The sequence below is a fragment of the Pituophis catenifer genome, unplaced genomic scaffold (assembly GCF_029215685.1).
Source record: "Pituophis catenifer annectens isolate HBS135680 unplaced genomic scaffold, rPitCat1.0.hap2 SCAF_2, whole genome shotgun sequence".
Taxonomy (NCBI): Eukaryota; Metazoa; Chordata; class Lepidosauria; order Squamata; family Colubridae; genus Pituophis; species Pituophis catenifer.
In genome coordinates this window covers 190,967,229-190,994,237 of record NW_027256882.1, presented here as the reverse complement: position 1 = coordinate 190,994,237, position 27,009 = coordinate 190,967,229, and the positions used below count along the sequence as shown (strand labels likewise).

The following is a 27,009-nucleotide window of genomic DNA, read 5'->3' as shown; positions in this document are numbered from 1 at the left end:
GTGGAATGAGCTGCCTCCTGGAATACGATTGATCCCGGACCTCCGGACCTTCCGTAAAGCCCTGAAGACGTTTTTATTTCATCAAACCGGCCTAGCCTAAATGGTTTTTTAATTGGGATTTTAAATTTTATGGATTTGGGGTTTTAAATTTGGGTAGCCAATGATTTAATTCTTTTAATTATCTTAACTTTTGCATTTGTATGTTTTTTAATTTTGGCTGTTCACCGCCCTGAGTCCCTTCTGGGAGAAGGGCGGTATACAAATTAAATTAATAAATAAATAAAAAAAATTAAAAAAATAAAAAAATATTTTTCAAAAAAAAATACAATATACCGTGGTTTGTTGAATAAATTATGGCTTAATGCAACACATGAATTTAGACATTCCGTTGCCCTATATCAATTTTTGATTTTCTTTTCTGGCACCAGTTTTATATGCAGAAAGTGGTTTAGGTGCCCAGCCACACAGAGATAATATTCCTAGATACACGCACCTGTCTATCTCTAGATATTGGAAGTGAAATTGGTCATCCGGTTCGATTCTGGGAATGATGGGAGCCAATTAAAAACTACTGGTGGGCATCAGGATCAGGAAGGGGGAAATACAGTGCTGAGAGAAAAATGACCACATCTCCTTCCCCATTTCAAGGCCAACCCTCCTATTTGCATGAGATCCAGTCACCCACTGCAGTCAATGAGTGGTGGTAAGCACAAGAGATATTGATTGATATCAGTGGAGCAAAGTCAGAAGAAAACTCAAAAGAGTAGCATGGAGCTTGGTGAAAGGCCTGGAATTTTCAGGCACTTGAAAGGACTAATTATTATTTTAAAGTAAGAGATTGTGGAAGGAAAAGGGGGAGGAGATCTAAGATGTTTAATGTAGACCCTTGGAGAGAAAGAATTGAATGGTGACCAAAATAAAGGTATAAATGAAGAAGAGGAAGAAGAAGAGTCTGAAATTAAATGCTCACATACTATTTTTTTTTCTTTTTTTAGTATTTATAACAGTATAGTGGGGATTTTGGCACTAAATTCAAAAATGTATACTTTTTTCATATCACAAAAATGTTACTTTTTTCCAACCCTAGGAAGAAGGCAATAGAGCTAATCACTTCTGAAAAACCTTACAAGAAAACTAGGACTTGTCCAAGCAATCTCCAAGAATCAAACATGACTTAATGGAAAGGAATAAAAAGAATGGGAAGAACGTTTAAGAAAATAAGAATAAACCATAGTAATTAAAATGAATGTGTAGGATAAGAATAAGAAATCAACTGTAGGTTGTACAGAATACAGAAGGTTAAGCTCAAACTTTCTGGTCTTTTTAAATAATTTATTTTAGACTTAAGCAGTAAATAACATCAATTTTGGGAGACAAAAGCCTGTTCTCTGTGCATTTGTTGTGTTATTTGCAAAGAATACTAGACAATATCACTGTTCCAGTAGTATTTTGGATGCAGTTAGATTTGGAGGCAATAGGTATAACACTGGATTTAGATTTAAAATTCAAGGAAATTCAGTGATTAAGAGTGCTGGACTAAAATTGATTACACATAGAATCAAGTCCTCACTCAGCCATGAGAATTACTAGCTGACCTGCTGATTATAGTCTTTCAGCCTATCATAATTAAAATTAAAACGAAAATTGAAGAGGATAAAATGGAGAAAATCATGTTATTCTGAACAATAGAAAAGGCAAAGTGAGTATCAATGAACACTAGTAGCCTCTCCCTCCTCTGAATGTTTCTAACTTATGGTCTATATAATATGACTATTTATCTGTAATTTATCTGAACAAATTTTAATGTGTATACGATTAAGAATGAAATAAACATACAACTATTAGCAGAAAATGAAACAGAATATGAAGTTGAATAATATTTTCTTCAACTTCATATATAAGGAGTTGATATATCTCTGCCCAAATTGCAAATCACTACAACTACAGGAGAGTTTGCTAAAGAAATAATCAAATATAGGAAGTGCTAGCTATTTGTTCTAAACATTGTACGCATGCAGTATCAGTCAGTACCTCCAATTCTTGTAATTTTCATATACATCTCAAAGTGGCAAAGTATTTACTACTTTTAATAGCTACAGAACCCGTAACATATTTTTTTTGTAGTCAGGACTCCTGTTAGAGGAACGGACAGCATCTGTGGTTGGAGGGGGTGCGGCTTTGGACAAATTCATCTTTTGTACAAATTGCACCTGTTCTGGGACTGAGAGGCCATACTCACATCTATTCCTTATTTGGATTACTGCAGTACATTCTACATGGGGTTGGTCTTGAAGACCATTTAGAAATTTCAACTGGTCCAAAACGCAACATTGTGCAGTTTGGGGGTGTTGGGCCAGAATGGGAAGTGAGTGTTTTTGAGAGGATGGGGTTATGGCAACACAAGAGGTTTAATCATATGTTTTATTTTTGTATTTGTTGGTTGCCTATGCTTATTTATATCATATAGGTGTCCATCTAAAATTTTAAAATAGATTAAAAAACGGGGGGGGGGGGAGAAAGCAGGATGAGAAATTACAAGAATCAATAAGGGGCTAGCAAGACGTTTAGGTACAGGTTTAGCCAGTGGTGGGATTCAATTTTTTTAATAACCAGTTCTGTGGGCGTGGCTTAGTTGGGGGTGTGGCTTGGTGGTTATGTGACGTGGCTAGCTGATCATGTGACGGGGTGGGCGTGCCTATGTGCATAGGGACTACTCAGAGGGCTGAAAAAAGTCATTTCTGACTGATCCTCACACTTTTGACCGGTCCTCGCACTTATGACCATCCTCACATTTATGCCCATTACGGCATTCTTAACAACCGTGTCAGTCATTTCACCACTACTTCTCTTCACCATGGTGACAAGATAGGGTGCAAAACGTAAAATGTGAGGACAGTCGTAAGTTCAAGGACTGGTCAAAAGTGCGAGGACCGGTCAAAAATAGCTTTTTCAGCCCTCTGAGTAGTCCATATGCACATAGGGACTACCCAGAGGGCTGAAAAAAGTGATTTCTGGCAGGTCCTCGCACTTTTGACCGGTCATCATTTATGCCATCATTTATCTTCTAGTCCAGTGATCTCCAACATTGGCAACTTTAAGCCTGGCAAACTTCAACTCCCAGAATTCCCCAGCCAACTATGCTGGCTAGAGAATTCTGGGAATTGAAGTCCACAAGTCTTAAAGCTGCCAAGTTTGAAGACCTCTGAGCTAGGGCTTTGGGGCCAGCCTTTTGGAGAAGGAATCCATTTGGAGAGACTCCCTGCCTCTCAGAAAGCATCAGGCCCAAGCAGAGAAAGTTGCCAAGGTTGGAGATCTCTGGACTAGAAGACCTCCAAAGGTCCCTTCCAACTCTGTAATTCTGGTATTGGCAAGCAAGCACAGTTAAGCTACTTAAATCCTTCAGAGCAGGGGTCCCCAACCTTTTGGACCTCAGGGACCACCAAGTTCATAATTTTAAATTTCACGGACCACTAATAAGAATCCAGCACGCCGCTTGCTGAAGCACTTGGACTCCCAGTGATGGGATAGGGTCCTTCAGGCACTCCCCCCCTCTTTCTCTCTCTCTCCCCCCTCTCTCATTCTTTCTCTCCCCCTCTTTCTCTCTCTCTCTCCCCCTCTTTCTCTCTCTCCCCCCATTCTCTTTCTCTCCCCCCTCTCATTCTCTTTCTCTCTCCCCCACTCTTTCTCTCTCTTTCTCCCCCTCTTTCTCTCTCTCTCCCACTCTCTCTCTCATTCTCTTTCTCTCTCCCCCTCTCTCATTCTTTCTCTCTCCCCCTCTTTCTCTCTCTCTCCCCCTCTCTCCCACTCTTTCCCCCTCATTCTCTCCCCCCTCTTTCTCTCCCTCTCTCCCCCACTCTCTCTCTCATTCTCTCTCCCCTCTTTCTCTCTCTCTTCCCCCACACTCTCTCATTCTCTTTCTCTCCCCCTTTCTCTCTCTCCCCCACTCTTTCTCCCCCTTTCTCTCTCCCCCTCTTTCTTTCTCTCCCCCTTTCTCTCATTCTTTCTCTCTCTAACCCTAACCCTAACCCTCTCTCATTCTCTTTCTCTCCCCCTTCTCTCTCCCCCCCCACTCTTTCTCTCCCTTTCTCTCTCTCTCTCCCCCTCTTTCTCTCATTCTCTTTCTCTCTCCCCCCCCCTCTTTCTCTTTCTCTCTCTCTCCCCCACTCTCCCCCACTTTCTCTCTCTCATTCTCTTGCAGGGGATCAATCTGGTGTCTGCAATGGAGAGCAAAATCCAGCTTCTTCTCTCTGCTGTAAGTGCAGCATCAGGATTCCACCTTGGTATATTTGCGGCACAAGGCAGCCCTCGTTTCCTGCCGACTCGGAGCGGTAAACAGTGTCTGGTTCGGGGAGCAGATGGATTTTGCTCTCCATTGCTCTCTCGGCCCCCTGAAAGCTCTCATCTCTTGAGAAGCCCAACCAAAGTTTTCCGCACCACTTCATTCACCCAATTGGTGAATTGGTCTTGTAGCTTTATGATAGAAGTCAATTACATTTCCTAAGAAATTACATTTCTTAAGAAATACACACAAAATACTGACATTTTAGAACGATTCCCAAAAGCCTAAAGCAGATTCGGCAACTATTTTAACATTTAAATAGTCCCCCAAGTTTCCCAGTGGCTCCAAAAATTTTAATTTGCTTATTGTAAGCATATGATTTTCCCCGATATTGTGATTAAAAAGCTGATAATTACACAGGAAGATTGTTAAACATGAACATTATTATATTGCCATGATTAATATAATACATTTTTGTGCACCGCCCATTTATTTCTTTATTCAGGTTATTTTAAAAATTATAGCTTCATTTTCTGGTTTTTCTTCTCAGGAAATTTGGTTGTAAAGTCATCAAATAACATTTCTCTCAGAAGATCCCATTATGTAAAGAGATCAGATAATAGACGAGAGTCTTGGCTGCAGTGTTGGAGACTATAATTTATTTTTAATCAAGGATAATGTGCAGACAGCTCTTTCTCTTTCATAGTTAAAATGGACCAAATTAGAAAAAGGTGAAAAGCTATTTCAACATTTGGAAAAACTTTAATCAGTTCCTTATTGTAAATTGTCTTCCTATTATGTGTGATCTTAAAACTATCCCATTGATCTGCATCATATTTAGGAAGAAAATGAAAAGTTTCCATTCTCATGAAAGAGAAATTTGAAGCTCTGTTGGATTAGAGATGTTGGATCAACATTTCTTTCTTATAAAATCCTGAGTTTGGGAAACCTAGGCCAGCCTTGCCGGGAAAATAGATAGTTTCACAATTTAAAGTTTTTCTAATCTAATGTTATACATTTCCATCCTGAACATGTTTCTTCTACTTAGCCTGCAGTGATATTTTCTATCTGGGAAAATTGATTTGTGCCTCTGCTGTTGATCTTTTATCTGAATATGAGATTCCCACATGGGGAATAACTTTCTTTGCTTTTTTGACATTTTTTTTTCAAAGCTGTTACAGATATTATGAACAAAAGTGACAAGAGAAGAAAGCAATTCTTTTCTTGACATAACATCAAGACGTAGTTTTTGTAGATTTATTTTGCTGTCACAGCCAAATTTGTGTAGGACTTTATGCCAGAATATTGTCATAATAGTAATTTTAAATGTTTCAGAGCTATTTTTTTTAATTAAAGTGTCTGCTTCTAACTACACAAGTTCTCTTTCTTTTGGAATCTTTTACAACCTTCATCGAGGATTCCAAAGTCATAAGAAAAGGCAAATACTTGTGTGCCACCTTTTCAGCCAAGCCAGCTTCATTATGACACTTTTTTGAGAGTGATCTGTAAAGTATTTTTTTTTAAAAAAAAACATCAACTACCAGGGTTGAATGTAGATCTGCATTACAGTTCACTGTGCATAGGTGCTGAATAAAAAGTAGATAAAGATTTAGGAGGAGAGACAATTTGGTGGGGTGGTTAAGGCAACAGTCTAGAAACTGAGGCACCTGGTTCTCGTCACACCTTAGGTACAAAGCCAGATGGGTGACCTTTGGCCAGTCCCTCTCTCCAGCCCTAGGAAGCAGGCAAGGGCAAACAGCTCCCAAGAATGCAGTCATCAGGGGTCCAGACTGACTTGATTGGTTATTCATGCTGTGTTTTGTTGCTTTTGATGATGTTGTTGTTGTTTTATTGCCCATTCACTTATCATGTCTGTCCTTTGAAATTATTGAAATCAAGTACATATTTTTGAAGAATGCTAGTGATAATTTCACACAGGTTTGTTCTGGTGTGGTTGTCAATTATCAAAAGCCACAAAAAATCACAGCTTTATGTCTTCATTGAAGCAGTATTGAAAAATGATACATCAGTGCTCTATATAAAAATGATTGGTATAAACGTCAGGAAAAGGAGAAAAACACTGCATTTTTCACATTTTCTGGATATTGGTAGCCCCACAAAGGAGGCAAATTAGAAACATGCATTATGGTCCAAACTGCCCTATACAAACTTGAATGTGATGTCATGACAAAAGTACATAATGGCACAGACCTCATGACATGGCATATATTCTAATAATTTGACATCACTGAATTTCAACAACTGTAGAATCAGGCCGCAGCATAACAAAATTGACAAAAGTGAAGGATCTGAATACTTTCTGAATGCACTGTACGTAAGGGTGGAACATTGCAAGGCTCACTTGATCTTTCTGATAAAGTCATCCTGCTGCCGATAACCTCTGTCTGGATTTATAATGGCATATGCCATAATAGTTGAATAAAAAAAGAACCTAAAATAAATTTGTACTTATTTGACTTATTATAACAGCTGTCTGAGAGACAATGAAATAAATAGATGCAGAATAAAGAAGGTAGTAATAAAACTACTGCTTTAATTTGATGATTGTTTAAAAATTGACATTTAATATTGGTCCATACTGATACAGTTTTGAATTGACCATTTAAAGATCCCCCTAAAGCTTATCTCATTAGGAAAATATACTGATAGTTGCTAAGAATCTGAATTTATCTCAAGGTATTTTAATATAATCACTTCAGGAAGTGATTTATATATACCTAAATTAATTACTCCCTCACCCTATTCCTAACTACTTATTCTCTCTCATTTCTGGCTGTTCTCAAATCTCTTTCAGCCAAAGAGCTATGGTAATTCCAACAAATCACATGTATTTAAACTCATAGTGTCAAGATTCTCTGGAACATACATACATATTCATATATATGATGAAAGCAGCACAATACTATTTGACCTTGTCATGTTACTTGTTTTCATTATCAAAACAAAATAATGACAAAATGTCCAAATATGCTCTTGACTTCTTGATGCAGTTTTAAATCAAATGTTACAATGGTTATGTTGAGCTGAATAGCAACAGTTAGATCAGAACAACTAGACCAGAACAACTAGACACAAGAACAGTTTTTTCCCGAACACCATCACTCTGCTAAACAAATAATTCCTTCAGCACTATCAAACTATTTACTAAGTCTGCACTACTATTAATCTTCTCATTGTTCCTATCACCCATCTCCTCCCATTTATGACTGTATGACTGTAACCTTGTTGCCTTAAGATTTATATTGACTGTTTCCTAATATGATTTGATTGATTATTTATACCCTATGACTATCATTAAGTGTTGTACCTTATGATTCTTGATGAATGTATCTTTTCTTTTGTGTACACTGAGAGCATATGCACCAAAACGAATTCCTTGTGTGTCCAATTTATTAGAGAATAAAGAATTCTAGTCTAGTCTAGTCTAGTCTAGTCTAGTCTAGTCTAGTCTAGTCTAGTCTAGTCTAGTCTAGTCTAGTCTAGTCCTTTTTAAATTAATTGTAACTTTTATTTTTATTTCTAGGTTTTGAGTTTTGGACGTTTGTCGAAGGTGTTGTTTTTAGAGCTAGTTTATTCTGTTCTACGCCTGCTTCACTGAATTGCGATTAAAGTGAATATCCCTGAGAGGATTACCATCAGAGAGAAATCTTTATATTTTTCTTCTGAAAACTTCCACTGTTGAAGTAACCTTATATTTTGGGCCACAGTCATGTGGTCATCACAGTTGCTGCTGTTCTTCACAATTCTCTTGGTATCTACAGTCCATGGTAAGTACAGAAAATAATGTTGGTTTTAACAATATGTAGTGTTTTCTGGGACTGAAAATTTCCAGCACCTTCCAATTTGCAACTAGTGGGAAAGCGTTTACTACCATTTTCTTAAAAATAATGGGGGAAATAAAAACATATCTCTTAAAAATAATGGGGGGGGACTTTTTCAGATAAGTTTCTTTCATTTTGTTAAGCATATCTTTCTAACCTGTTATTCTGTTAACCTAATCTAGATATACTACAGGTGAAACTCGAAAAATTAGAATATCGTGCAAAAGTTCATTTATTTCAGTAATGCAACTTAAAAGTAAAACTAATATATGAGATAGACTCATTACATGCAAAGCGAGATAGTTCAAGCCTTGATTTGTCATAATTTTGATGATTATGGCTTACAGCTCATGAAAACCCCAAATTCACCATCTCAGAAAATTAGAATATTACATGAAATCAATAAAACAAGGATTGTACATAGAACAATATCAGACCTCTGAAAAGTATAAGCATGCATATGTACTCAGTACTTGGTTTGAGCCCCTTTTGCATCAATTACTGCCTCAATGTGGTGTGGCATGGATGCTATCAGCCTGTGGCACTGCTAAGGTGTTATGAAAGACCAAGATGCTTCAATAGCGGCCTTCATCTCTTCTGCATTGTTCGGTCTCATGTCTCTCATCTTTCTCTTGGCAATGCCCCATAGATTCTCTATGGGGTTCAGGTCAGGTGAGTTTTCTGGCCAATTAAGCACAGTAACCCCATGGTCATTGAACCAGATTTTGGTACTTTTGGCAGTATGGGCAGGTGCCAAGTCCTGCTGAAAATGAAGTCAGCATCCCCATAAAGCTCGTCTGCGGAAGGAAGCATGAAGTGCTCCAAAATCTCCTGGTAGACGGCTGCGTTGACCCTGGACTTAATGAAGCACAGTGGACCAAGTCCAGCAGATGACATGGCTCCCCAAATCAACACAGACTGTGGAAACTTCACACTGGACTTCAAGCATCTTGCAGTGTGTGCCTCTCCATTCTTCCTCCAGACTCTGGGTCCTTGGTTTCCAAATGAGATGCAAAAGTTGCTCTCATCAGAAAAGAGGACTTTGGACCACTGAGCAACAGACCAGTTCTTTTTTTCTTTAGCCCAGGTAAGATGCTTCTAATGTTGTTTGTTCTTCAGGAGCGGCTTGACAAAGAATATGACATTTGAAGCCCATGTCCAGGATCCGTCTGTGTGTGGTGGTTCTTGATGCACTGACTCCAGCCTCTGTCCACTCCTTGTGAAAGTCCCCAACATTTTTGAATGGTCTTTTCCTGACAATCCTCTTCAGGCTGCAGTCATCCCTGCTGCTTGTGCACCTTTTTCTTCCACACTTTTCCCTTCCACATAACTTTCTATTAATGTGCTTTGATACAGCACTTTGGGAACATCCAACTTCTTTTGCAATTACCTTTTGAGGCTTTCCCTCCTTATGGAGGGTGTCAATGATGGTTTTCTGCACAACTATCAGGTCAGCAGTCTTTCCCATGGTAGTGATTCCTACTGAACCAGACTGAGAGACCATTTAAAGGCTCAGGAACCCTTTGCAGGTGTTATGGCTTAATTAGCTGATTAGAGTGGGACACTTTGCGCCTAGAATATTGAACCTTTTCACAATATTCTAATTTTCTGAGATTGTGAATTTGGGGTTTTCATGAGCTGTGAGCCATAATCATCAAAAGTTTGACAAATCAAGGCTTGAACTATCTTGCTTTGCATGTAATGAATCTATCTCATATATTAGTTTCACCTTTTAAATTGCATTACTGAAATAAATGAATTTTTGCATGATATTCTAATTTTTCGAGTTTCACCTGTATATTGCTTGATAACAGCAAGTGTTCCTTTCTGAAGAAAGGAAAAGTTCATGTCCAGAAGTAAATCATTATGGAGGATTTTTTATTTCTACTAAAAAAAGAGCTGGAGGAACAACTGATGTTTATGCAATGTTAGTTATGATCAGAGCAGATTTAGTAAAATCAAGGAGTACCCAAGGCTGTCAATCCCGCTCTTTGAGGAGATTGATATTCCTTTTTAAATAGGCAGGATACTTAATCCTTGAATATATTTTTTTTTCTACTGAATATCTATTGTGCTGCTGTTGTGTTTAAGTCTTGCCTTATTTCCCAGGGAAACTGATTACCATTGGGAATATATCACTTGTACTCACTAGTAAAGTAGAGGCAAGGGAACTAATAATAGATGAATTTAGAACTTATTTATTTATGAATTTAGAATGTATTTAAAACTACAGCAAATGTGGATTTAATTAGATCTTATTTTATCCTTGTCTTCCTTGATAAGTGTTATAAATGTTAAAAATGGTGAGCCACAAACCAGCAAGCTAAGAGGAACTGTTATATAAATTTTGAGCAAATATCTCTGGGGTTCAAGGCCATGATAATGGAAAAGTAGCCATTGCCTTGAAAGGCAGGAGGGAAAGATGTAAAATTTAAACCTTGAAGAAAACATATTTACAAAAGTTTCTGTGTTTGGATATTTTGTGTGTATATGGTTTGTACTTTATCTGCAGTAAAACTGATTGTGTCACATCTGTGAGATTCATAGTATCGGGAAAGACCAGATTTATTGCCATGTTTGGCATGAAGTCTGAAAGCAAAATTTTACTACCTATATTTTTCTACCTATATTCTCAGTGTTACAAAAGAGCCTGTGCCTTGAATCAATTTGTGATACAGATAGATCAGTTTACTCCAAAATAAACCAGGTAACTACTAAGTAGAACAAAATCGATCACTATCACAAAGTCCCATGACAATCTTGCCCCAAAGTCTGGCAGCCATTGCTAGAGTAGCTGCAGCAGCCACAAACCTTCATTACTGAGTAACTGCCTTGTTGCTTGAGGATTAATATTAATGATCTAGTTAAGCAAGTGACCACCAACTGTGAAATCCTTCACTTCCAATAAGGTAAGCATGCAGTGCAATATTACTGACTTTCAGCTGTTAGTTTAGGATGTTGCCTGGCATGAAAAAGAGGCTTCATTTACCAGCTTAAACAGGGACTGTCAGATGTAATAATGAGGAAACCCATTCAGCAGATATCCTCAACTTCTGGTATCTATTATGTGAGGATGTAGGAAGAGGGAAGAACAAAAGTGAATAGTGGTTTCTTTCCTTCCTCCTCCTACTCTGCCAGTTTCTTACTGTAAGTCTTCCATTGGTACCCAGACTTGATTTAATGCAGAGTGTTTGGATATCAATGGAGGACTTAAAGTATTTGTGGAGGTTTTTTGCAAGAAGGTACCCTAAACATTCCATATCTGGGTGGTCAGAAAGAGTATCACTCAAACAATGATTCTTAACTTCAAGGGGCACTCAGAAATCAAGTGTAGCCTAGACATGTGGAACTATAGCAGTGGTGGGTTCTACTGGTTTGGAACAGTTTAGCTGAACTGGTAATTCCCACTTCCTGCCGAAAGCGAACCGGTTCTCTGTTGCTGTGAAAGTGGGCCCGCCTACCCCCAGGCCCACTGACCTTTATTTCTGCTTCTGAAGCCCAGCTGATCGGGGCGGCAGATTGAATTGGCCCTCCTCAGTTGTTTTCCTTGCTCCTTTCCTTGTTTGCAACACAGAAGTTCAATTTTATGGAAACTGCATGTGCACGCTCAGCGAACCAGTTGTTCAAACGGTAGGATCCCACCCCTGAACTATAGTCAAATATTTAGGCATTTATGTTACTCTTCAAACTCAGGCAGAAATACAGTTGCAAACTCTAATAGACTCTGGCACAACATACAACTTAATTAGCATGTACCCTGGAATATTTTTTACCCTATGCCCTACCTTCCATCTCTGTTCTGCTCCTGGAAAATTTTGGGGATTTTCCTGAGATGTGGTCCCCCACTCCCCCATGAGACTACTGGAGTCAGAAGGGAGACTTTTTCCTTACATCAACAGACCAGATTAAGAGACTGCACAGTCTGTAGCTGGATCAGTGGGGAGAAGAGGTTCAGGTAGCCAACCCCTAGAATCTCTCAGGATATATCTGGTAGGTAAGATTATAGCTTTATTTTGGCAAGATTCTGTTCATTAGGTGTAAGCAAATAAAAGATTGGACTAAACTGGATCTTGCTATCTTGTCTCTGGGCTTGGGTATGACATTTGTTCAGGCTTGGACTGATACTGTATCCAGGTTTAGAGGGGCACTTAATTTGGTCAAACTGGAAGAAATATAAAGAAAGGCAACAAGGATAATGGGAGTTATATGTTGGAATGAAAGTTGGAGTAAGTTGTGTCATTTTCACTTGGTATCCACTGAATGCAGATGGAAAAGGGACTGGAAGGGGGTATGTATGCTACCAACCAACTTTATCCACAGTGCTGCTAATCCCAATCCAATTGCCACAAGTTGTTGGACTTCTATTACCTTTCTTCATTTGCTGTCACCCCAAAAATCAAGATTTGGCGCTGTTCAGCTTCCATTGTGATGGCTAGGAGGACTTTGCTCCCTTGTAATTAAATGTTATCTGTGGATAGGGCTAAGGGAATGGTTGACTCAGTCAGATCATGTCATTCCAATCAAGTCATAGACTTGCAGCACAAGTTTCTTCAGGGGAAAAGAATGTCTAAACTGGATGGCCTAAACCCTAAAGCAACAATGTTAGTTAATTCACTGTGTCAGTACCAGTATATTTCAACCATCACTTTAGAATGGATGTGGCCATCATTTGAACATAGGTAGAGTGCACTATGGGTAGCCTTTGGGCTTTTGTAATGTGTATTAGTCATTTTTCATTGACTTTAATTCCTGCATTTTATTTGTCTACTCTGAAAAATGTGTTAGCCCTAAAATGAGGAACTGGTAGAATGGTTTTCCCCTTTCAGAAAATTACTTTTAAAGGGAAAAAAGTATGATCTGTTTTAATATAATTTTTTTCAAGTTTTTTCCAAGTTTACTCATTAAAGCAGCTGCATCTTTAAAGCAAGCTCTTACAGCAAAACCATGAAAACAGACCAGAATACTTTAAAATGATGAATTCCCATCTTTGTGTTTTGATCCTGTCTTTTAAATGATCCGCAAAACATGCCAGTCCTATTAATATTAGCCAACACACACACACACACACACACACACACAAAATTTAGGATTTCTTAGTGGTGTTCATTTGCATGAATAATATCACTTCTGCATATATTTAAACTCAGCACGATTAAAAAAGGGCAATTACGTTGAATTTAAATATCCTTATGAGTATTCTATAATTTCCTTTTCTCTGTTGTTGGTGGTTTGAAATAAATAAATGTGAGTAGATAAATAGGTACCACTTTGGTGAGAAGGTAACAGAAATGTCTTTGGACAGAGCTGGCTCAATGGTTTACAGAAATGGAGATGAGCACTACCTCCTATAGTCAGCAATGACTAGAGGATTAAAGGGACTCCTTTGCCTTTTTTTTTTTTATCTTGAAATAAAACTGACCTGTTTCTATGAATCAAAATTTAAACTACTCTGTTTTTTTAGGATCAATTCTGAAGTTACTTTTTATGGTTTTTGTATTTTGGTTTTGTGCTTGCACAAAAATGCACAAGGAAATGATGACACTCAGCAGGATTCTGTAGATCCTTCATCACAATCATATACTTGAATTTTCCCTCCCTCCTGCTTGTTCTGCTGCCGCCATCCATTGTCTTCCAGAGCCAATCCCTCTCTGGATTGGTTTACTTTTCAAGTAGTTGTGTAGTAAATGTCCCTTGACTTTTCAGAGGTGCTTAGCTTAATGGAGATGAAGAGTGTTCCAAATAAGGATGAAACCAGTCACACGATGCCTCCTGGTGGTCAATGTAACAGAATGAGTGGGTTGATTCAATAAAGAAATTCAAGCCTTTTATTATGGATAACAAGATTAGGCAATTAATGTGAGTGAAAGTCAAAGGGAGAAATGAAAACAAAAAGAAAAATGGCAAAACTAACTTGAAGAGATTTGTCTCAACTGACTGCTTTCCAGACAAGATTATGTACATAGAGATCAAGAACAGAAGGAAATAGGAAAACAAATGCAAATAAAGAAATCAGTACAACTCAGATGATTTTTCAATATATATATACTCAAAATTTAATATCTCATATAGCCTTAGAGTCAGCTTTTTACTTACTTATTATTCTATCTCCAATCCAGGATTTTTTTTATTCAGGTTTCTTCCTTACCTAGCATTTATCCATCTGTAGAACTATTTCTTCCTCTTAGGAGAAAAAAATTCAAAACAAAGACAAAACAAAAAAGAAAGAACTATTCTTTCTTTTTTTAAATTCATATGATAAAGGAATTTTCTTGCTACTGATTGGTTTTTCAGAACTTGATTTTTCCAGGCTCTGATGATCAATGCTAAGTATCAGTATTGACAGTTTTAGATTGGACTGACAGATCAGATGTAAACTTTCCTTTAACTTTTACTCTTTTCTGTCTTCTGAACTTCTTGGGATGCGATTTCTTTCAATTTACAGTTTTCAATTCCCTCTCTCCCTCTCTCCCTCTCTCTCTCTCTCTCTCTCTCTCTCTCTCTCTCTCTCTCTCTCTCACACACACACACACACACACACACACACACACACACATATGTTATGTACTATACATCTACATAAACAATAAGAGGATGGTAACAGAAAATTAATACTAATTATCAGTACTGGTACGATGATGTTACCTAATTAGATAATGAAATATCTGCAAGCAAACAGTCAAGCTTTGAGAGCACCAAAAACTCCATAGTTCAACCTTGAGCTACAGATATTATCTTCTACTGGAACTAATGTCAAAATCTATATTTGCTTAATCATCTATTTCCCTGATTAAATATGAGATCCAAACATGTGAGGGAATGACTTATTTATGACTTTATGTGAGAGTCCTTTGAGGCAATCCAAACAAGAAACCAAAACCATGAATACTAATTCTATCTTTATTGTGAAGCTACAGTAACAAAATATTGCCTCAAAGCAGTCCTCCCCTCTCATGCCCTCCCTTCCCAGAAAATTTGGGAGAGGGAGTTGTTTCCTCTTCTGAGGTGCTTTCCACACCCCTGTTCCTTTTTCAGGATGAGGTATCTCTTGTCTGACCATTGTCTAGGCTGCAATTCTTCCTCCTGTTTCCCAAGGTTATTTTCACAGCCCATTAATCTTGCTTCTCTGTTCATAATAACACACATTAATTTTTAAAGCCATATCCCCTAACTGGTTTAGGAATTTAGCACTGGAGTAAGGCACAGGATTTCAGAAGGAAAAATGGGTTAAGGAGCTTGTGCTGGGCACAGAATCTTTAAATGAATAATATATTTTAAAATATATTTTAAAAAGCTCTTCATTTAAGAGAAAATAGCTGTAGTATTTGAAGACTAGATCTCAAAAATATGAAAAGGGAGGAGGTTTCTACTCCACTCTATGCAGAAGTCCTAAACATGTACACCCCCTCCCATCCCATATTAGACAGGAAGAAAGGTGCAGCTGTAACTATAATGAATGTACCTGAGTTTGACCCTTTATACCATGTACGTATTTTGGTTTCCTTTTCTGCCTTCTTCCTTTTAAAAAAAAATCTGTGTTCATTTTATCACAGATATTGGCAAAAGGCTTATTAAACATTATCACCATAGAAACACTGCACACTTGTTTCTAGCAAAACAGATCTGAATTCAAGATTATAGTCTAGATCCGTGATGGCGAACCTATGGCAGGCATGCCACAGGTGGCACGCGGAGCCATATTAGTGGTCAAGCCAGCTCAGCTCTGGGGCGCATGCATGCGCCGGCCAGCTGATTTTTGGGCCTTCTGGGCCCACCAAACGTAGGGAACAGGCTATTTCTTGCCTCTGGAGGGCCTGGTGGGGTAATGGGAAAGGCCCATTTTTCTTCCTTACCTGGCTCCAGATCCTTTCTATTTATCTGGGAAGGGCAAAAACAGCCTTTCCCACTCCCTTGAGGCCCTATGGAGGCTGAAAGGTAGTGTGACCAGACGTCCCGCTTTTGTCGGGACAGTCCCGATTTTTAATGATTTGTCCCACGTCCCGCGTCATTTTAAAAAAGTCCCGATTTTTGGAAAGAATGCACGACAAGCTTCTTCCAGGTTTCCAGGGCACGCATGCGCACCAGCCAGCTAGTCTGCTGGTTACTGGTGCGCATGCGTGTGCAACCATCAGCTGGCCTTAATGTCTTAGTGCACGTGCACATCGGCCATGCCGTCATTGCCCACATGCAGCCCTGGGACTCCGCCCTTTGCCAGCCAGGAGTGCTGCCGCCAGTCGCTCCTGTGCTCCCGGATGCCTGCCTGCCTAGTCACCACCACCATGAGGAAAGGCCCCGAAGTTGTGCTGCCTGGAATCCACGTGGTCTGCCGCAGGGGGAGGCCAGGGATGGCTGGCTGGACGCTGCCTGGAGCTGAGCTCGAGGCTGGCAGGAGGAAGAACGTTGCCTCTTAGCCGGCTCGAACTGTCTGCTGCCGCAGCCTGCCGCCATCCCCTCTCCCCTGCCAGCTGCTCCTGCCACTGCCAGGGAAATGGCTGTGCAAGAACCGCTGCTGCCAAGAGCGAGGGAGCATGACTGCTTCCTGGTCAGCGCACCTCTTACCGCGCCTACTTCCTAACCGGTAGATCTCCATGAGTGAGAAGCTGCGCTCTCCTCCAGTCCTCCTGGGGCAGCTTGCCTCCCTGCTGGTGGCTTCTTCTTTTCCTGCCTGCTCCAGGAGCAGCTTATCTGTTACCCAGCGAACAGCCTGCCACCACAGTCTGCCCTGCCCTCTCTGCCCCGGCAGTTGCTCCTGGTGCTGTCATGGAGATCTACCAGTTGGGAAGTGGGCGTGGTAAGAGGTGCGCTGACCAGGAAGCGGTCATGCTCCCTGGCCAGAGAGGGTTGCACAAACCTTTGCTGGAGTGAACGTGCAACCCTCTCCTGCCAGGGAGCATGACCGCTTCCTGGCTCACGCATTTCTTACCGCTTTCCGCGACCATTTCCCCACCGGTGGATCTCCATGAGTGAGGAGCTGTGCTCTCCTCCAGTCCTCCTGGGGTAGTACGAGAACCACTCTTGCTGGGGGCAAGGGGGTGGCAGTGACAGGAGCAGCAGGCCGGGGCTTCCCTTTGGAGGCCTGGGGCTATACCATAAGTCTTATCAGGCGGGGAGACAGGGAAGCCCCAGACTGCCCTCAAAATAACGACTTTCCAGGCCCAAAACGGGGCGAAGGGATGCCCGAAGTTCATGTGCAGGGCGCGCATGCGCAATGTGAGGCGCATGCGGGGAGGGTCATGTGCACATGCGCATATGGGAGGGTTCACATTGCATTATGGGTGCTGGCACGCACAGGAGCTGTTGCGCACGCACATACACACTTCCGGCTCGCCACGAGAAAAAGGTTCCCCATCACTGATATAGACCAAATTTTTAATCAAGAAACCCCCCCCCCCGGTCAATGGTGTCCCGCTTTACCAATGTTAAAATCTGGTCACCTTACTGAAAGGGCCCATTTTAACCCCCTATGCCTATTCCCATCTCCAACAGATGTGCTTTACTATAACTCCTATCTCTCCATTCCTTTTGTTCCTTTGAAATAATTGCTATATTCCAATTATGGGAATCTTCCTACCAGGGCTCTTTTACATTTATTAAATCAAATTTGCATTTCTCTGCTATGAATTCAAACACATTTTGTTTATTTCTTTGAGATTTAGCGTGCAAGTAACAAATAACTTCGGCTTCTATAGCAATAGACATAGACCTCAAATCAATTAAGAACCCCCCCTTTTTTTCTTTCTTTCTTTCTTTCTTTCTTTCTTTCTTTCTTTCTTTCTTTCTCTCTCTCTCTCTCTCTCTCTCTCTCTCTCTCTCTCTCTCTCTCTCTCTCCCCCTCCCTCCCTCCCTCCCTCCCTCCCTCTCCCTCTCCCTCTGCCCCTCCCTCCCCCCCAAGAAGAATATCTTCCACAGGAATAAGAAAATGTGTCACTAATTTTTTTTTTTAAATTCCGATTATTAGAGTACATGAGAGCTTCTGACAACATTTTTAAATGAAATGTTTCCTATTTAATAGGGTCCTTAAAAAAAAAAGAGAGAGGGGGGGAGTTCTTTTTATCTACAAGGATGAGAAAGTACGCTCTAGAGCATAAAAACCATACCATTTTATTTCCAGGACCAAACAGGTTTCCAGAAGCTCTACATAAGACTGAATATGTTCATATTTTTACCATATGATGTAAGTTACTTCTAATACTCATATGAAATATTGATTAATATATTAAATACATATTTCTTCCAAGTACAATATGAATAGTTTAAATAATATTGAAAAATAAATAGTAATAAAGGATTCTTTTCTTTTTAGGAAATATCATAACAAGGGCTATTTTTATTGTCCCATTTTCATAAAAATAATAAGAGCTAATAAGGTAATTCATATGTAAACTTCTTCATGGGAACTCTGGGATTTATAGTCAGTCTCATTTTCTACCAAAGACTCATTTGATGCCAAAGATTCCTTTTATTTTGGGTGTTTATTGTCTTGGGTTTCTGTTATGTACACAGAGAGGAAATAAGCTTTGCTGCTGCTTTTATTTGGTCCTATGATTGAGAAATGTGTTGTGTTTACATATGTGGCAGTGAACTGAAAGGAATTTGAGAATATGTTGAAGGCACTAATCTGACCACTGCCTGTCGCTGTCAGATGTAAATGCCTTATTCTCTAATGTGTAAATAGTATATGAATGGGGTATCAGGGGTTAACTTATTCTTCACTTCTTAATGTATTCATAATTCACCACTCCCACTTATAGCTCCACCCATTGTATATATAAGGAGCTACCTACACCCTTTTCCTTGCTTCTATCTGTGAATATTCAGTGAATATAGAATGCCTATTGTAAATAAAAGAAATTCTATTTAAACCGTTAACTCTACTAATATTATTGAGTCTAATCCTGAAAAATATTGCAACAAGCTGGTAGCAGAGGATGGTTAATTGACTCAATAAAAACTTAAAAATGTCTAAGAAAGATAGGCCCAACACCAGGGCCTACAGCAAAGAAATGGAAACAGAACAAGAAATAATCAACGAATCCACAAACGCAATTTCAAGAGAATCAGAAGAATATACCACTGAAGACGAAGAAATAATAGATGAAAATGATGACCAGGAGGAAATCGAAATAGAGAATAACGAACTCAGGTCAGAGATATTAAAACTATTAAAGAGCCAGAAGAATGATGAAAGCCTCATCGCGAAACTCCAAGATATGCTGAAGAACAGCGGAGCAGCGAGAGAGAAAAACATCACTAATGAGAAGTCTAAAGACCCAAAAATAGTGAGTGATATGACTGCAGAGAAAGTCATTACGAAGAAGAAAAACGGTGATCCCGCGCGAAATTTTGAATGGCAGCCATCTTGGTTTCAACAAGCCTCCAAGGTGAGCGAAGCAGAGCCAATCAAAATGCTCAATTCAAAATTTCTGGCGCGAAAAACGTTATCAGACAACGAAAATGAAAAAGAAGATTCAAACCTCTCAGAAGAATCAGAAAGTGAAGATGATTCAACAAACTCCCAAATAAAATCAGCAATGAAAACGCTTTTTGCTGCATTTGGACCAAAACTCAAAATTACCAAAGAACTACCGAAGAAACGAACGAGCAAGCCGATGCCTCAAGACCTGCCCGCTCCCATCCTGACTTCGAGAGTGCCGACGCCCGAACCCAGAGAGCCTTGCCGATACCGCCCTACACCACAGACCGAAACAAGCGCCAATGCCCCCAAAAGAAAAAGAAGAGCAGCCGCCGTCATCAGGACTCCCAAAATCGAACCAGAGACCGACTCGTCTGAAGAGGAACAGAACGAGCGAGCCGCAATGGAGAGAACCTTCCACGATGACTCCAAAGAAGAAATGGACAACGCGCATGCGCAAAACTACGCAGACGGTCCGGGAAGACATGAACTGGCGAGAAGACCATGCAGACTCGTTGCGAGCATCCCCATGCCGTTTTGCAATTTTCTACACTTGCGAGACCACGGACTACCTCAGGTTGTAAGTAATGGACAAAATAATGTCGGAAATTTACCCAATGACTTCCCAAAGCTAAGGGTTGATGGCGTTAATTTGCAAGAATGGTATCAACAGCTCCAGGTTGTCTTTATGAAGGAAAACTTACTGTTTTTTATTACTAGTCCCCCAAAAAGACCTTGGACTTTAAAAATAGATTGTTTACACCATAGAGCATTTTTCTTAATAATATCTAGTGTGTCTCCTGCAATGTATCATAGCATCAAACCAAATCTGACTGTTTCAGAAATTATCCAGTGCATGTTTAATTTGTTTCACAGCGACAGTGTAGCTACCACCACAAGAATGTCTAAGGATTTCTTTTCATCTAGGGTAAAACCAGGGGTTTCCATAAGTGAGCATTTAATATCCTTAAACAAAATAAGAGCTGAGCTGCATTTGAGGGGGGAGGTGATTTCAGACCAAACAATGAAAAGTGTTATTATCAACTCACTTGATCCATCATGGGACAGTTTTATGTCACATTTAGACACTATCAATCTAGGATATTTATCCATAGAAAGTCTATCCAATAAATTGATAGCAGAAGACAATTCAAGAAGGAATCGTTCTAGCAATCACACAGAACACAAACCATATAGGAAAGTAGCTTTCCAAGAAAAATATAATGAAACATTTAAATGTCACAATTGTGGATCCAGGGAACACAATAGAAGAGATTGTCCCAAAATTTCAAAGGAAAGACATAGGTCAGAATATAGAAACAAATACAATTATAGACAGTCTTCAATAGATAGACATAGATATAGAAGCCCACCAAATTACAAAGAGAATAGAGGGGGCAAAGATAATTCAAGGGATAGAAAATCTGGTTCACTGAATGGATTAAATAAACAAGACAACACAAAAATACAGCAAAATGAGAACAATGATTGGCTTATTGATTCTGGAGCAACTAATCACACCACTAATAACAAAAATATATTGTCTTCTTTTGCAGAAGATAAATTTGTAATAAAGGTAGCTAACCAAGAAAAGGTTCAAGTATTAGGTAGAGGGAATGTAACACTGCCTGGTCTAGGAAAAATAGAGGGGGTATTGTTAATACCTGAAATACCTCATAACATACTAAGTGCCATAAAACTAAGTAGAGATTCTGACATTAATATAGTTTTTTCAAAGGGAAAAGCGACTTTGGAGAAGAATAAAATAAATATAGGCACTGTGATGATTAAAGGAGGCCTACCTTATCTGATAACAAAAGAAAAATGGTTGCATAACATTGATTCAAATATGGAAGATTGTATTGAAGTAGATGATGAAAATATTAGCAACAGTGACAATGATGAATGTAAAATATCTCATGATCACGTAGATGCACACAATAAAAAAAAACCAAAAATAGGTAAGCCAATTCATGATGAGTGTGCTCACATCTTACATAGGAAGCTAGGACATGCCAGTTTTCCTGTAGTACAAAAAATGACTGAACACGCAGAAGGTGTCAAAATAAAAAATTGTGAAAACTATTTGGAATGCTCAGTATGTAAATCTACAAAACTAAAAACTAGTCCCAGGCCAAGAAAATCTACTAGATCAACTAACAAAATTTTTGATTTAGTACACATGGACTTAGTTGGCCCATTAACTCCATCAATCACTTATAGAAAACGTTACTTCCTGACAATAGTAGACGATTATAGCCGCTATGGGTTTGTTTATACATTAAAACACAAAGATGAAACCTTTCAAAAATTTAAGGAATTTTACAAACGCATAGAAACACAACACAATATCAGAATAAAACAAATTATGACAGATAGGGGATGTGAATTCATGTCTAAGGAATTCTCCCAATGGTTAAAAGATAGAGGAATGCTACATTACACATCTAGTCCATTTTCTGCGTTCCAGAACGGAATTGCAGAGAGAAAGAATTCCACATTACAAACCATGATTAGATGCACACTGGAAGATGCTGGCTTAAGCAAACAATTCTGGTCAGAAGCCTTACATTATTCAAATTACACACAAAATAGAACCTGGTCCAGTATTGTAAATAAGACACCATATGAAGTAATGTATAATAGGAAACCAAAATTAGCACACATGCACATATTTGGAGTCACTGCAGACGTACACATACCTAAGCAGTTGAGAAGAAAAGGAGAAAACGTATCCAGAAGACTCAGATTTATGGGATATGAGACTGGCACTAAAGGGTACAGATTCATTGATAATAATAACAAATTTATAGTTTCCAGAACAGCTGTGTTCCATGAACAGGCCAACTGGTCTAAATTACATCTTAATGAAATATTTCCAAATAAACACAAAGATACAGAATCTCATGAGAAAGGGACCATAGAAAAACAAAATATCAACAAATATAAAAACAAAAACAAAACTTGGACAAATAGCCAACACAAAATAAAGACAGACACACTAACAAAAAAGGAAGCAAGATATTTGCATGATAACAATAGTAAACCTGAAAGAATCATTAGGAACAACAGAAATCAAATGCCAAATAAATACAAGGATTACATAATGCATATGGATGGTGAGCCAATAACACCTAATACATATGAGGAAGTGTTAAAACTCCCTCGTGAAGAAAAAGAAAAATGGGAATTAGCTATGAAGAAAGAGATGGAAAGTTTACAAGGATTAAATGTATTTACACCTGCAATTGCACCTAAAGATAAAACAATTATTGGTACCAGGTGGATATATAAAATTAAGAACTTAGAAGGAGGCAATACTCTATACAAAGCTAGACTAGTTGCACAAGGTTATGCACAGAAATATCCGGAGGACTATACTGACACGTATTCCCCCACAGTAAGAACAGAGAGTGTAAAAACAGCTCTAGTGGTAGCATCAGCACTCAATCTTGATGTATTTCAATATGACATACAGACTGCGTATCTACACGCAAAACTAGATAAGGAAATATACGTAAGAGCACCTCACAGTCAATACACAAACAAAAATGAAATTTGGCTGTTGAACAAGAGTTTATACGGGTTAAAACAATCTGGTAAACGATGGTATGATTGTTTAGTAAAAGTACTTAAAACCATGGACTTCAACGCTACCACTGCTGATGACTGTTTCTTTGTCAAAAAGGGTGATGATTACATTGAATTTGTATTGATATATGTAGATGACATTTTATATATAGGAAAGCATAAAGAGAGAAGAGAAACTTTTGTAAATAAGCTAAATGAACATTTCTCGTTGAAATCTCTAGGCAAAGTGAACAAATATCTTGGTGTCCAAATTAATAAAACTAGAAGGGGATTCAAACTCACTCAGAGAGATAAGATCATAGAACTTTTAAATAAATGCAATTTAAATAATGCCAAACCTTGTGATACTCCTATGCAAACTGATTTTCTTAGAAATACTGATGAATCTTCCCCTGAATTCAAGGACAACACATTTTATAGATCAATCATAGGTTCACTTCTTTATATATCTAATTGGACTAGACCAGATATCGCCTTACCACTCAATTTATTATCCAGACATGTCAGCAAACCAACAATGTATCACTGGGAAGCTGTTAAAAGAATTTTAAGATATCTGAAAAGTACACTAGACTTTTGCTTAATATTAGAACCTAATGATAATAAAGAACCAAAGCTTGCATGTTATGCAGATGCGGACTGGGCTGGAGACACCTCATGCAGAAAAAGTACATCTGGTTATATTTTTCTCTTAAACAACTGTCCAGTTTACTGGTACACTGGTAAACAAGAACTAGTGGCCACTTCAACGACGGAAGCGGAATATGTTTGTTTATCCAAAGCTGCAAATAACCTTGTATGGTTTAATGATTTAATTTCAGATGTTTGGAAAAAACCTACTTTGCCTTTTGTTATGCATGAAGACAATAAAGCAGCCATTGAAATATCTAGATCTGATGCCATTGGACAAAGGTCCAGACATATAGATATAAAATTTAAACATGTGAGACAATTATCTCAGGATGGATTTATTAAAGCAGTACATTGTGATACTTCAGAACAATTAGCTGACATATTGACAAAGCCCTTACCTTCTAAGCAGCACAAATATTTAACTTCTAAATTGTATGTCTTGTATTGTCCTGAATCTGAGTGTAATTGGTGTTGTATAACGAATCGGCATTTAGAGGGGGATTTGTCAGATGTAAATGCCTTATTCTCTAATGTGTAAATAGTATATGAATGGGGTATCAGGGGTTAACTTATTCTTCACTTCTTAATGTATTCATAATTCACCACTCCCACTTATAGCTCCACCCATTGTATATATAAGGAGCTACCTACACCCTTTTCCTTGCTTCTATCTGTGAATATTCAGTGAATATAGAATGCCTATTGTAAATAAAAGAAATTCTATTTAAACCGTTAACTCTACTAATATTATTGAGTCTGATCCTGAAAAATATTGCAACAGTCGCTAAATGTCTTACTAAGGAAGTCACAGTGACAAAGAAGATGACTCTAGCTAAAGAAGTTGCTTTTTAATAATAGATCAGTTGGGGGTCTTTTCATCCATGATTATTTTCCCGGTCTGCTTCTTTCAACTGGTTGCTGCTGCATTTGGTTTACTGGGGTCACGTTGAAGTACTAATCCAGTCTTAACATTCCTCCAGGCTGAATTCCCTGGAGGAATATTTGGGTTGCCGTTGGATTGTACTACGCTTGTTGTTTATGCTGAGGTTGTTCAATTTTTAATCAGTCAGTTAAATCTGCCCCAACATATGCAGCAAGGCGAACACATGATTTCATATTCCTCCTGGATGAAATCCTATGTGTGAGGGTGGAAGAACACTGGATAATTTGGTTTTAGACTGACTATTGGTATGAATCTCTGCAGGGGCGGTGGATAAGTTAAAATGTACTTTCAGTCATGTATTAATAGGTTTGTTTTAATTTATTACTTTATGATAGTGTATATTAGCTATGTTGATCAACCTATTTGGCTGGAAAGTCATTCCAAATGTTATGGGATGATTGGAATTCCTTGATTGTTTTCCTTGACTGTTTTTTCCTTTGATTTTATTTTTATTCAATGTATAAATACACTGCAATGTATGAAGATACTGGTAGCAAACAAAGAAGTTTAGAGGTATAGTTTCTTCAGTTTGCTGTTGGAATTTAGTTTTCTTTTTCTGGTAACGCCTGAATTAAAAGAAAACTATGATAATTCTGATGAAGTGACTAGTGGTGTTACATTTAATGAATGAACAAACTAAGATTAAATTACGATACTCTTTGGGTAGATGGAACTGAGGAGTTTGTTGTATGACTGATTACATTTCTAAAGAGAAAAATAGGTAGCAGTTTGGAGATGCCCCTAGAGTCACTATTTTCTTAGTAAATAAGAAATCTTCTCTATTTACTTAGAAACCTAGTTGACCTCTGTGGCAAGAAGCGTTATCATCTTCTTGTAATGTATTTAAACCCCTACAATGTGTTTTATGTGGGCCAAACTATAGTACTGCATAATTGTACTGACCTTTTTAATAGACGTCAAGCCAGATTTAAAGTCTTGCTAATCATCCAAATTCTCAAGTAACCCAGTTACTTGGCAACTTGCTGCCCTTATATATATTTATGTGCTCTTTACACAGATCGCTGAAAAAGGCCTTGCTTTATACCACATTCTAAAGACATGGATAAAGAAATGTGTACTCTCGGTCCAATGCTTTAGTACTAGCATTTTTAATATATCTACAATTTGTATTTTAACTCTTATTTTCCAGTGTTATATCTCATGACTAAAGATCATCTGTAACTATCCAAACCAGTATAAATGAACATATGATTTCTTAACTTTGCATTGTTTATGTCATGGGTATGGGTTTTGTTTCATTTAGTTGATAATAGTGGCATTAATATTGAGCTTTGCTGTGGAAGTCACCATAATCATTACCCTGCAGACATTAAGCCAATGTTAAGAATAGTAGGGACACAGAACATTTATTTTTGTACATTTCCTTTACAAAGTCTCTGTTCATTTAGAATATAATGCAATCAAGGATATAGATAAAACCAAAAAAATATTCTATAGTTCAATGTATAGTATATCAGCTTTTAGAACTGATTTTAGATTTCTACATGAAATTATTTTTCTTAAAACATGGAAAGAAATAAAATGAAACATGACAACTGTTAAAAAGAATCAGTAGAAAGCATCAGAGAAGCAAATTGGAGAAATTTCTGGAGTGTAATTTAAATCATTACATGTACATGAAATAGAGCAGGGGTTTCAAACTCAAGGCCTGGGGGCCAGATCTGGCCGATGGGGTACTTAGAGCTAGCCTGTGGGGCTACCCTAGAAACAGTGAAGGACTGGCCCAGCAAAAACAGGCTCCCGAGCTCCGTTTTCGACTGTCACAGCCTCCTGCAACCCTCTGCCAGTAAAAAGGAGCTCAGGAGGGCCATGAGTGGCCCTTCCAAGCTCCATTTTCACTGGCAGAGGGTTGCAGGAGGCTGCGGTAGCCAAAAACAGAGCTCAGGAACCCGTTTTTGCTGGCAGAGCACTCGGGCCACCACAGGCACCCCAACGAGTGATGTCAAGCTGGCCACACCCACCCATTCATGCCCACGCCACCTGAGGTCAAGCACAACCCTGATGCGGCACTCAAATTGAGTTTGACACCCCTGAAATAGATCATATCCTTCCTGAGTATTTGGGGTAAAGATAATTTATGTTGTATTTTATGTAGTTAGTTTCAAGTTGAATTCAGTGACCTGAGCAAAGCTACTTTCTAGCTGCACTCCATTATACTGACATCAGATAAGTCATATATAAAACAATAATCAAGGTTAGAACTACCCAGAACACCAAAAATAAAAACCCAATTTCCTCATCGTGACACATTATTTATTGCGACAAAAATACACTAAAGTGTATCTTGAAT

At 38.6% G+C, this 27,009-nt stretch overlaps 1 protein-coding gene across 1 annotated transcript in view; it reads left to right on the top strand.

Annotated features, from left to right (window-relative positions):
• ADGRL3 (adhesion G protein-coupled receptor L3) overlaps positions 1-27,009 on the top strand; it is a 425,730-nt gene that overhangs the window by 46,267 nt on the left and 352,454 nt on the right. The window contains exon 3 of the mRNA XM_070938393.1: positions 7,824-8,067. Within this exon, the coding sequence (XP_070794494.1) occupies positions 8,010-8,067 (58 nt within the window). The 5' untranslated portion in view covers positions 7,824-8,009. The remainder of the gene's footprint in view (positions 1-7,823; positions 8,068-27,009) is intronic.